The 12,129-nt window shown below is 33.1% G+C and overlaps 1 protein-coding gene across 4 annotated transcripts; it reads right to left on the reverse strand.

Annotated features, from left to right (window-relative positions):
* Nucleotides 1-1,749: 1,749 nt before the first annotated feature.
* Nucleotides 1,750-10,906, reverse strand: LOC107849043 (serine/arginine-rich splicing factor RSZ22). Of its 4 annotated transcripts, XR_007050246.1 has the most exons (7): nucleotides 10,761-10,793; nucleotides 5,115-5,217; nucleotides 4,261-4,349; nucleotides 3,855-4,080; nucleotides 3,666-3,776; nucleotides 3,205-3,324; nucleotides 1,750-3,000 (listed from the first exon to the last, which is right to left on the reverse strand). XR_007050246.1 is itself a non-coding variant. In XM_047403720.1 (6 exons), the coding sequence occupies exons 1-6, from the start codon at nucleotides 10,789-10,791 to the stop codon at nucleotides 3,285-3,287; spliced, it is 600 nt and encodes a 199-aa protein (XP_047259676.1). In that variant the 5' UTR covers nucleotides 10,792-10,906; the 3' UTR covers nucleotides 3,027-3,284. The 4 variants fall into 4 exon arrangements, 3 of the variants coding, with proteins under 3 accessions (XP_047259676.1, XP_047259677.1, XP_047259678.1); XM_047403720.1 differs by lacking the exon at nucleotides 1,750-3,000 and having other exon boundaries at nucleotides 3,027-3,324; nucleotides 10,761-10,906; XM_047403721.1 differs by lacking the exons at nucleotides 1,750-3,000; nucleotides 10,761-10,793 and adding an exon at nucleotides 8,476-8,629 and having other exon boundaries at nucleotides 3,027-3,324.
* Between the last annotated feature and the right edge of the window lie 1,223 nt (nucleotides 10,907-12,129).

The following is a 12,129-nucleotide window of genomic DNA, read 5'->3' on the forward strand; positions in this document are numbered from 1 at the left end:
AAGTGGAAATGCAATTAAATAAAAAGAAAAAAGAGGCACATCTGATTAAAAATAAAAGACAAAAAAATTGCAAAAAAAACTCCAAAAATATTCTTTTTAACCTCTCCCTCCTCCCACCACCCACCCCGACGACACACTCATTTGCATTACCTCTTCTCCTCCTTCATTGGATCACCTTTTCTCCTCCTTCATTTTCATAATTACAATCATTAACTAATTGAAAAATTGTTTCCTCATGAAAGAAAACACAGAAAATAAGATTGAGGGGCGAAATTCACAACAAAATTCGACAAAGTTATCTAATTATATATGAAGTTCACCGGTCGAAAAAAATTTTGATGAAAATTTTAAAATTGATTTACTCTTATTGCTTCTACCATCAAATCCATCAAATTGAGTACCAATTATTCAAGCTTCTTTCTTTCTTTTGTTTTGTGAGTGGTGAAATTCTCTTTTTTTTCTTCATAAAAACTTTCTGAGTTTTATACAAAAGCCAACCATTTACTGCATTTTTGATGTTGGGAGGAGAAATCAACAATTAGATATGTTAATTTTTGGTGGGTGGTGCGATTAGATGGGTGGCGATGTTGCAAATTTTGATGGCGCTAAATTTTGACGGTGTATAGCATAGAAGATTAAATTAGATGAAGTTGTTGCTTGATTGTGCTGATTTTGAATCAATAATGAAGGAAGAAGAATGGTGATTCTTGTTCTTCGAATAAAAATGGAGTCAACGTGGTAAAAAAATAAAGAGAAAAAATAAAGGCAAAAATGAATTGAAGAAAAAGTGAAAAAAAAAAAAAAATTACACGTATAGGCTTGGACTGATTTGACAGGTGCATAAAGATAACGCAGGATTGTGTGACTGCCTTTGTACTTATGAGGGGGCTAGTAAAATCATTTTTAATAAGAATAGGTGTGTAATAGATCGTCACATTAGCTTAGGTGTGTAAATGACTTTTTGAATATAGTTTTAACATGTTTTTGATGACTTTTACCTAGAACTTTTGACGTTACTCAACCCACAAAATTTGCAACTAGTTACAAAATGTTCACAGCTTGATTATAAATTGATCCAAACAATCCATTAAATCAAAAGCAATACAACAAACTTATACTTGTTTCTCTCTTATAAGACACTCTCTCCATAATTGAAAACCTTTACAGCATTAAAATGACATCGAGAAATACTAATAGGTATAAGATGCAAACCAAACGATTGACTTAGATAATTCAGAAATCAACTACAAATTGATTTAACTTTAATTTTTATACAAAACGCAATCCAAACCAAACCACACACACTCCAAACTACCAATACCACAGCACCAAAACGTCTGAAGGTAACATTATTCGATGCAACACTGGAACAACTTCATGGCATCGATTGGAAACAAAAACTAGATGAAAAAAATAAGCTAACATCACAAACACCCAATGTAATATGTGCTTAATAGAGTAGACCAAACCTACATAATACTAAGCTTCAAACAATTAAAGCCAGATATTTAACTGTTTTTGACTTTTTTGCTTCATGGAATAACACCATAACTAGCTCCCATACAGTTTATATTGCATAATTGAGAAACCCTAAATCTTATACTTCATACATGAAAAAGGGGAATAGACGCGTAATGCATGACACATTCCGTTCACAAAATCTGACGATTTAAAATAAGTGTTTAAGTAAAAGCACAAAAACTGATGATTGATAAGGTCTAGACGACGGAGATATAAAAGTAATGTTGACGCTAGGAAAATCTAAGTCCAATAAAACAATTGGAACCAAGAACAGGTAAAATTCCTTGAAAGGTTCAAGTTTCTTGAATACAAAATGGATCATAATATGCGGTCAACTTTAGCAACTCAGGCCATTTGAGAAGACGGAGGGGATCAGAGAGACATGCTTTAACGAATATCTACCAACAGCTAGCAAAATCAAGCAGCTTGTGTCTCGGAAACACAACCAGGTATGAAGCAGGTAAGCTCAATGACGTTTCCCATGGGCAAGAGCAGAAAGGCTGAGCAACAAGTATAATAGTTGCTAAGATGCAATGAACCACTCTATAAAATATGTGGTGATTCAAATGAAGATCTACGTTATCTCTACGAAGCAATTCACCCTTAAAGAGTTTAGATCCCGAAATCCATAACCCGCATAGCAAAATTTTGAAAAAGAAAATCATCATAAACCATTTTCTGTCTACCGCTGAGAGCAAAACAGAGTGAAGTAGATTTTGCAATGCAAAACAACGTTTTAAAAGAAATAAAAGGATATATAGTTTTAAAAAAGAAGAGGCGAAAAGGAAACTTTACTTGGTATCACTCAAATCTCGACACATAGTATCTTTCGAAATTTTCTTATTTTGCAAGGCCACTTTATAAAAGCAAGACATAAATTTGTATGGAGAGAAGTTCAAATCTTGAAATTTATGTCACCTGTGTGGCAATATTTTGATGAAATTTTGTTAACTACTCAACAACGAGGGAGAGATAAAGATGGGAAAAAAGATTTTGATAAAGAATAAGATGAAAAGAAGAAGAAACACAAAGAATAGTTGACACAGAATATAAAGAGAAGCAGATTATTGATTTAAAAAAAAGGAATAAAAGCAAAGGGAATCACACGACGTAGGCTGTTTCATGCAACCCTTGATGCCATCAACTTTCATGAGTAAGCTTTCAAATACCGGCACAACGTGACAATGCTGATGTGGCAATCAATTGTTTAACGAGAATGTGAGTTCCCTCAACCTCTGTAGGTACCTGCCATATGACTGTGATGCCATTCATCATCCTTAATATCTACTTAAATATACCACTACACGTTGAGGTGAGTCGTGTCATAGCCGCAGAGATTCAATCAAACAGAAGCATCTAGTGACGTAGCTAGCTGGGATCCACAATCTTTGAAATTGAAGATCCCACAGCAGGGCAGTGAAGAACGAAACCACAAGAGTGTGGGAGCAGAAAACCAATGAAGCAGTACCGAGAAGACACCTCCACACAAGAAAAAAAAATGAATATTTAGCAGCATTCTTTAGGATATTTCTTTTCTAAAAATAATAGATGCCATAAAGTACAAAATGTCTAAAGTCGATAAGATAAAAGGTTCTTTAAAAAAGGAAAAGTTAAGAAATTAAAAAACACACTAGTAATATTATACGAAAATAAAAGCCGTTGAAGTTGAGGGCAAGGCCTCACTTACACAGCCGAGATAAGTCAAGCATAGTAACACACACATCCAAAAACTCCCGAGTGAGACAAGTAACCATCTTTTCCATTCAGCTCCTGCTTCTGATTCGGTCCCTAAGGCTGCCATTTCTGCATTACAAAGCAGAAGAATGATAAGGAAAACGAGAACACTGATTTAGATTCATTATCAATATGAAAGAAAAATAACATATTTGTATAGCATGAACCAACAATGTCCCAAATCAAAAACCTAACAGAAGTAGGTAGGGAAGCAACACGGTTCATACACTTTCCCATGAACTAAGACATGAAACACCAAGCGGATACAAAATAAATCCAGAAATAAATCCAACTATATACATGCACATGTATCTAAAAACAGCCAACTTTAATCATGTACGAACACCATAAAAATGAATGCCCAATCAACAAAGACACAGAATAAATGATCCCAAAGTTAGTAATTTCACCCATTGGAATAAGGAACTTCATCTCTGCCACGGTATGGAGATCGGCTATAGCTGCGTCCACGAGGTGATATGCTTCGGCGTCGGGGGGATCGTCCACGGGGACTATAACTCCTGTTTCAAAAAGGACATTATGAAGGTGTAAAAGTGAATACCATGTCCTACTGTATATTTGAAAAGTTCTCTTCTGACCTGCGACCATAGCTTGGACTCCTTCGATATCTAGGAGGGCTACGACTTCTACGTTTTCCAGGACCTGGACCTCCACGCACTCGGCATTCACGAGCAAAATGACCAGACTCACCGCACTCGTAGCACTTCAAATCAGAGCCTCCAGAGCGACCACGACCTCCCCCTCGCCCTCCACCCCTTTCTCCTCTAGAATTATGTGAAAGCTCCACTCTCCATCCATTCTTACCTGTTTAATTTATCAGGAAGAGAACAGCTTAAAATGCTTTGGTATTTGACATATTTGCCAGACTTTACAGATGCTAATGTATAAAGCAGCACAATAAAATTGATTATGAACCTGCAAAAAATTTGAAAAAGATTGAATGCAGAAGAAGGTTCAACCATATGCATGAGTAAGGGACCATACCATCAAGATCCCTGATTGCGTCTTGTGCATCTCTTCGGTCATCAAAGTCAATAAAAGCATAACCAGGTGGGCGTCTTGCAACCCAAACACTGCAAGCATATTTATTGTTTTGCATCAAGAGTGCTGTGTGCTAATCCAAAAGCATTATAACAAAGAAGAAGGATAGAAAAACGTAGTCAAATTCCATAATGAAATAACCCTTGGTTATACAGAAGTGCCACCAATGCTCTTAGTACCTCAGTTTATATCCCAAATCCCTATAATTTAAATCTCAACATGTCACTTTCTTTGACATTCAATAATCAGTGTAATATTTTTAATAATTCAGAACAATATATATGCAGAGTTTCAACAGAGCAAAGAACAAGAAAAGCAGGGAGATTTTAAGGAAATAATGTGCTTGCAATACAGCTTATGCCCATTTAATCTAAATACTGCTTTAGAGAAACACGTATATTCAGCAAGTTAGAAAGACACTATCTTCTATCTGATACAAAATAAGACTTAAATGCTCCTCCATGTCAGATTGTTAGTGCATGCTTTATTCACGAACCGAGAAGAAATAAACCAATGAGGAATGGATGACTAGTAAACACTTACAATGGGTTTTAGTTGTAAACTAAATATTCAACCTACGTTGCTCGAACTCTTCAAAAATGTCATAGGGTGTGTGTCGGATCCTTCAAAAGTAGTGCAATTTTGGAGGATCCGACACGGATGCGATAGCATTTTTGGAGAGTCAGAGCAACTTAGTATTCAACAGCCAATTACAAAATAAAATTGCACATCCGAGGTCTTCAATGCGTACAGATTTCAAATGCAAATTTAATGTAGAATAATAGAATTTGCTTTACCTTCTTATAACTCCAAAGACACGGAATTCATCTTCTAGTTCTCTTTCAGTGACCCTGGGATCAAGATTTCCAACATACACTCTTGACATCTCGGAATAATAACCTATACAGGTATATACACATTTCAGTCGAACGTATACGAAAAAAGCTTACATTTCAGTCGAACGTATACGAAAAAAGCTTACATATCCATGTGTCAATTATAAGAAATTGAATGCTACTGCATCAGAAGTTTGCCAAAATCATCGGAAACAAAAAGTTCTTTTCAACTCTGTTTTCTTGGTAACACTGTATAGTATGCTTAAATTATCAAGGCTTTTAAGGTGTATACACTGATGATTGCAATATCTCCAATACTCTGTTTATCCTGTTTTGCCAAATACAGTAATCTACAAATATATGAAAGTGTAAAAACTAGTTTTACTGCTAGTGATGGAGAATTGAAATTCATCATTAATTATTCTCTGTCTCGATTCTATGTACTTTGGGATACTATTTTTCTAAGTAGATAAATTTTTTATGTTTTAAATCAGCAAAAAAAAAAAGTCATGCTACCGTCAAATCTGCTTTACCTATGCAACAACAGCAACATACCGAGTGTAAGGCACCTACCTAGTGAAGGTAGAGAGGCTGTTTCAAAATTCAAATAGACATTGGGCTCAAGTAAAGCATATACTCTCTGTGGTCCAATTTACGTGACAGAGTTAGAATTTCGAGATTCAAACTTAGAAGCTTCAGAGGTTTTTTGAAAATAAAATTCATATATTTGAAGACTATAAAAAAAAGTAATATAAATCACAAAAAATAAAAAATTAAAATGTTTAATAGGCATATAAAGAATTTCGGTCAAAGAAAAACTTAAGACTCAAATTTACACTTGAGCCACATAAATTGGGATGGAGGGAGTAAAAACCGAGAATAAAAAAAGAAATACAGTTGCAACAACAAATAACAACAAGAAAATGCATTAATTGAAAGGCTCAACGAAACACTATATGCATAACCCTAAACTAATGCATTAACTATCCACAAGATGATTCTTTTTTTATTTTAAATGAGGTATGGAGGGAAAATGGAGACGAGATTACTCTTAGTAGAATCGAACCCTTACCAACAAATGAGCTAATAATTCCCCGCAAATTATCAACAACAACAACAAACCCAGTGTATTCCCACAAAGTGGGGTCTGGGGAGGGTAGAATGTACGCAGTCCATACCGCTACCTCCAAAGAAGTAGAGAGGTTGTTTCCGATAGACCCCCGGCTCAAGATAGAGAATAGTAAGCAAGAGTGTAATGCACCATTAAGCATGGTGGGTGGCATAACATAAAAGGAATAAGACATACTAAAAATAAAATAGAAATCAGAGCAATACGAAATAAGATAAATAAGCACAATATGAAATAAGAGATAAGAATTATGGCATCCGAAAAGTACGAACCCCACCTATGGACATAGTCCTGGGATTACTAACCCAGCTATACATGAGCTCTTCTACTACTAGCTACAACCCACGTACGCGACCTAGCCTTTTACCCTTATCCACGACCTCCACACCTTCCTATCTAGGGTCATGTCCTCAGTAAGCTGTAGTTTCTCCATATCATGTCTAATCACTTCCCTCCCGTACTTCTTCGACCTACCTCTCCTCCTCCGAAAGCCATCCAACGCTAGCCTCTCACACCTACGAACTTGAGCATCCGTGCCCCTCCTCATCACATGCCCAAACCATCTCAGTCTTCCTTCCCGCATCTTGTTCTCCACCGAAGCCACTCCCACCTTCTCCCGGACTATCTCATTCCGAACTCTATCCCCTATAGTAAGTCCACACATCCAACGCAACATTCTCATTTCCGCCACCTTCAATTTTTGAATGTGGCAGTTCTTGACTAGCCAACACTCTGCTCCAAATAACATAGATGGACGGACTGCCACTTTATAGAATTTGCCTTTAAACTTAAGTGGCACCTACTTATAACACAACACACCCGAGGCGAGCCTCCACTTCATCCAACCTGCTCCAATACGGTTAGAGATATCCTCATCAATCTCGCCATTCCCTTGAATCATAGACCCAAGATACTTAAAACTATCCCTCTTACAAACATCCTGGGAATCCAGCTTCACCACCATATTTTCCGCAAATTATCAAATTCATAAAATAAATATGTTTTCAATTCTATCAAATTTCAAATTGCCAACCAATTGAATTACTATAATTTCCCCATAAAATGATCAAATTCAATAAAATGAACATTTTTTACAATTCAACAAAAGTTCGGATAGCCAACCAACTGAACTACAAAGATTTCCTCATAAGATGATCAAAATTTAATAAAATGTATATTTTTTTCAATTCTATGAAAGTTCAGATAGCCAACCAATTGAACTACTATGATTTCCCCATAAAATGATCAAAATCAATAAAATGAACATTTCTTTTTCAATTCTATGGAAGTTCAGATAGCCAACTAACTGAACTACTATAATTTCCTCATAAGATTATCAAATTCAACAAAACAAACAGTGGTTTTTTTTCAAGGTTGTTTAAGTTCGGATAGCCAACCAACGGAGCTACTGAGATTTCCCCGTAAAATGATCAAATTCAATAAAACAAATATTCTGTTTTCAATTCTATGGAATTCTAACACCTGAGATACTAATATTTCCCTGTAAAATAACTGAATTCAATAAAATCAATTTTTCCTCTCTTTTCAATTCTATAAAAGTTCGAATAAAACTAACTGAACTACTAAAATTTCCCCATAAAATGATCAAATTCAATAAAATGAACATTTTTTTTCAATTCTATAAAAGTTCAAATAACCAACTAACTGAACTACTAAAATTTCCCCGTAAAATGATCAAATTCAATAAAATGAACATTTTTTTCAATTCTATAAAAGTTCAAATAGCCAACTAATTGAACTACTAAAACTTCCCCGTAAAATGATCAAATTCAATAAAATGAACATTTTTTTTTATTCTATAAAAGTTTGAATAGCCAACTAACTGAACTACTATGATTTCCCCATAAGATTATAAAAATTCAACAAAACAAATAGTGTTTTTTTTTTCAACTATGATGAAGTTAAGATAGTCAACCAACTAAGCTACTAAGATTTCCCCGTAAAATAATCAAATTCAATAAAACAAATATTGCTTTTTCAATTCTATGGAAGTCTAACCAATTGATATACTAAGATTTCCCCATAAAATAATTGAATTCAATAAAATGAATTTCTTTTTTCTTTTTCTTTTTTTTCAATTCTTTCAAAATTTTAACAAAATTACAATTTGCAAAGAAGTAGTAATATAAACATTATATCAAAAAAGACCAAATAATAAAGAGAAGGCAAAACCTGAAACCTAGTGAGAAAAAACCCTAGGCCACCACGATTATGAAATAGGGCGGAATTTCTATTACATAATATATATTTCTATTAGATACATATTAGGGTCAATTATTGGGCTTGAAAATGGGCTTGATAAGTAGCACTCGCTTGGGCTAAGCCCAAATAGAGCTGATCCATAAATTTTGGGCCTAGGCCCATATCGTTGTGAGGTCTAGCCCAAGTGATGAAATGATGGAGAAAATGATTTTTTAAGGAAAAATTATAATTAAGTGAAGTGAAAAAATATCAGAGGATAATTATCAGGCGTAACTAATGTTTAAAATAGAGAAAAATAATTTAAATATACATTTTAACTTATTATGTTTACACAAATCTTCATTCTTACAAAGTAATTATAAAAATCTCAACTAATTATGTATCTTCATTAAATGTATAAGGAGCAAATTATGTATCTCAACAGACCCAAAATTCGAAAAATAGATATCGAAAGTTAATTATGTATCTTTACAAAGGAAAAATGAATCTTCGTTGGATGTATTATGTATTTCTACTGACCCAAAATAAAAAAAAATGTATTAGTAGCTAATTATTTATGTTTACAAAGGAAAAAATATATCTTCTCGGGATGTATCAAGAGATAATGTATCTTAATAGACCTAAAACTAAGATTTTCAGCAATTATGCAAAATATTGAGATTTTGTATAATTAAGCTCCAAACTGTTGGGATCTATGTTGTTTGCCCTTAAAATAGTTATCATTTGTAGCAAAGATTTAGATTAAATGCTAAATATATATCTCTTTTGTATTTATATATTTAGGGATTATCTACATACCTTGAGGATCATACACAATCTCTAATTTCGGGGCTCATATACGTTTTTATTTGTATACACAGAGAATTACGGGGCTCATAAGAAATTTTTTAAAGTGAATTTGTATTTATATATACAATCTCTAATTTGTATATTTATCTATTAAATTGTAACTACGCCTTGTAATTAGGCAAACGTTAGTTGTAACGCTTTATTTATTGCCTAAATGTTAGTTATTTCTAAAATTTTATCATGATTTAATAGCATGACTTAGTTTTTAAATTGGATAATTTTTAATTTTTAGCCCAAAAACTCGAACATATGTCTAGATAGGCATATATTCTTTTAAGGGTGTGGGTGAAAATGTAACTTATGTCTCATAAACATTTAATTATCATACAAGGTAAAAATTAAAAACCAGTACAAAATAAGAGCAAAAATCGGGACAAAATTGGTGGGATGGCTAGTTTTTGGATCACCTATTAGTACATTTAATTATTGTTTAAAGATAATTGAGAAATAATTATTTTTAGCATGTAAATAAAAAAATTGGAGAAAAATAATAATATACTAGTTAAAACATGAAATATTACACTCACATTGTACTAAAGTTCAAAACTTTTAGAGATAATACCCAATTACCCCCTGAATTATATCCAAAAGGGTTATGCCACACCTCAACTTAAAGGGGGTTTTATTACCCCTGAACTAATTAAAAGTGGAATTTTCACCCTTTTAGTGTCTATGTGGCACATACGTGGTACTTAAGTGGCACAACACACTGAAGTGTCCACGTAGGCATACGTGTGTGCCACATAAACACTAAGAGGATGAAAATTTCGTTTTTAATTAGTTCAGGGGTAAAAGAACTCCTTTTAAATTGAGGTGTGACATAGTCGTTTAGATATAGTTCAGAGGGTAATTGAGTATTTTCTCAAACTTTTATAAGTGGAACCCCAACATATTGTGTTATTGGAGTTTCAAACGACTCTTCAAAGCTCCTTTGATTCAACCCTAATTCGATACAACAAATTTTTTGCATCATCGTGATATGTACAGCTTTTTTTAATTTTTTTTATTTTGGGAAAGTTTCACATTTAACACTTCACAAACATAATTACAATCGCTAGCTAAATACAAAATGCATATTTATGTATGACATATGTATATTACCGAGATGAACCAACTAAAGAAATGGTAAAATAAATTATATTATATATGTGCTACTGTTTTTTTATCAATATTTTTTTGTTTCAATTTATGCAAAAGGATACAATTAACATATAAGAGTCAAAACGCTTAATTTCAATTATAAATTCTTTAAATTTTCTAAAATAATTATAATAAAATGTTTTTAAAAGAGTAAAAAAAAAAATTATTAACACCTCAAACAATAACACTTTCACATAAAATATTTTAGGGAAGCATAAAAATTAATACTATGATTGGCAAAATTAAGGGAAGTAAAGATTACTGACCTTCTCCCATGCAGCTCATGAGCAGACCCATTATAGTTGCCAATATGAAAAACTAAAATTTCTATATATAATATAAGGTTTAACAAGAGAAGTACAAAGTGAAAGGGGATTGAATTGTATTTGATTCTTTTTTTTGTTTGTTTAATTGTCTAGGTGTAATGGCTATTGCAATCTAGAATTTTCTATCTAGCATCAGATTCCTCACTTTCACTAAACTTTAGCTTCACCTAAAATCTACATTTATTTGGGATGCTGACATCGAGCAGTGAAATTTAAAAAATAAAATAAAAATTAATTCATCTGTCTTTAACTTTTATTTACAAATTTCACTTTTAATAAAAAATGACAATTTTTCAATAAACATAATTCATACTATAAGGGATTGTTTGGTGTGAGATATAAGTTATACTTCCTTCGTCCCATTTTGTGTGTCATTATTTCCTTTTTGTCCGTTCCAAAAAGAATATCACATTTCCTTATTTGGTAACTATTTAAAGACATAATTACACTTTCACCCTTATTTGTCCCACTTATAAGGGCCTATTTAATTAAAAATAATAATAGTACATTATTTTAATGAAGGACAATTTGGTAAAAAGCATCAAGTCTTTACTTATTTCTTAAACTCCGTATCCGGTCAAATGACGACACATAAAATGGGACGGAGGGAGTAATAATTATGGGGATAAAATGTAAGATTAGTTAAAAAAATATTTATCCTATCATTTATGTTTTAGTGATTGTCACGCCTCAAATCCTATTGGGGCGGACAAGCACCCGTAGCCGTAAAGGCCCGAGAGAACCAATCCATAACCTTGTACTTCTCATGCATGTAACTACGACAGTCAAAGATTCTGACAAACATGATATTATGCATCGAGGACATACGTAAGCAAACACAAAATTATATACAACACTTGGCCGTTGGGGCCACCACATCTAAAAAATAAAACACTACCATGTTTAACTTTACATTAGTCTATAAAACCTCTAAAAGATACATAGACTTAGTTAGGGTCGGGATAGATAAAAAAAAATATTACTATCGTTTGGTATTTGGTAATTTCCGAATATTCAATAATAGTTAAATGATCCATAGGCTATATACCTAGTCTACACTCCAAAAACCACATACTTGTGTGAATATTGCTCAAGCAAACTTTGAATTATTATACATAGACATAAAGTAGACTTAACTTTACACAGCAAACTTCTTTGCAACCAATATATGAAAACTTTTGATGAAAATATCACACTAAGACTGAAAATCAGGGCGTGGAGGGAACAACAGAAAAGAAGTCTTCATGACATGATACATAACACCATTGCTAGTTGCACTTGCCCAACTCTAATATTCCTAACATAGGTC

This window comes from Capsicum annuum, unplaced genomic scaffold (genome assembly GCF_002878395.1).
Source record: "Capsicum annuum cultivar UCD-10X-F1 unplaced genomic scaffold, UCD10Xv1.1 ctg4743, whole genome shotgun sequence".
Classification (NCBI taxonomy): domain Eukaryota; kingdom Viridiplantae; phylum Streptophyta; class Magnoliopsida; order Solanales; family Solanaceae; genus Capsicum; species Capsicum annuum.

Excerpts from the sequence above, each read along its gene's own strand:
- LOC107849043 (XM_047403720.1), bottom strand. The coding sequence starts at position 10,791 with ATGGGTCTGCTCATGAGCTGCATGGGAGAAG. Across the intron at positions 5,218-10,760 it reads CATGAGCTGCATGGGAGAAG|GTTATTATTCCGAGATGTCA; the intron begins GTCAGTAATCTT and ends ATACCTGTATAG. Across the intron at positions 4,350-5,114 it reads GTCTTTGGAGTTATAAGAAG|TGTTTGGGTTGCAAGACGCC; the intron begins GTAAAGCAAATT and ends ATATGCTTGCAG.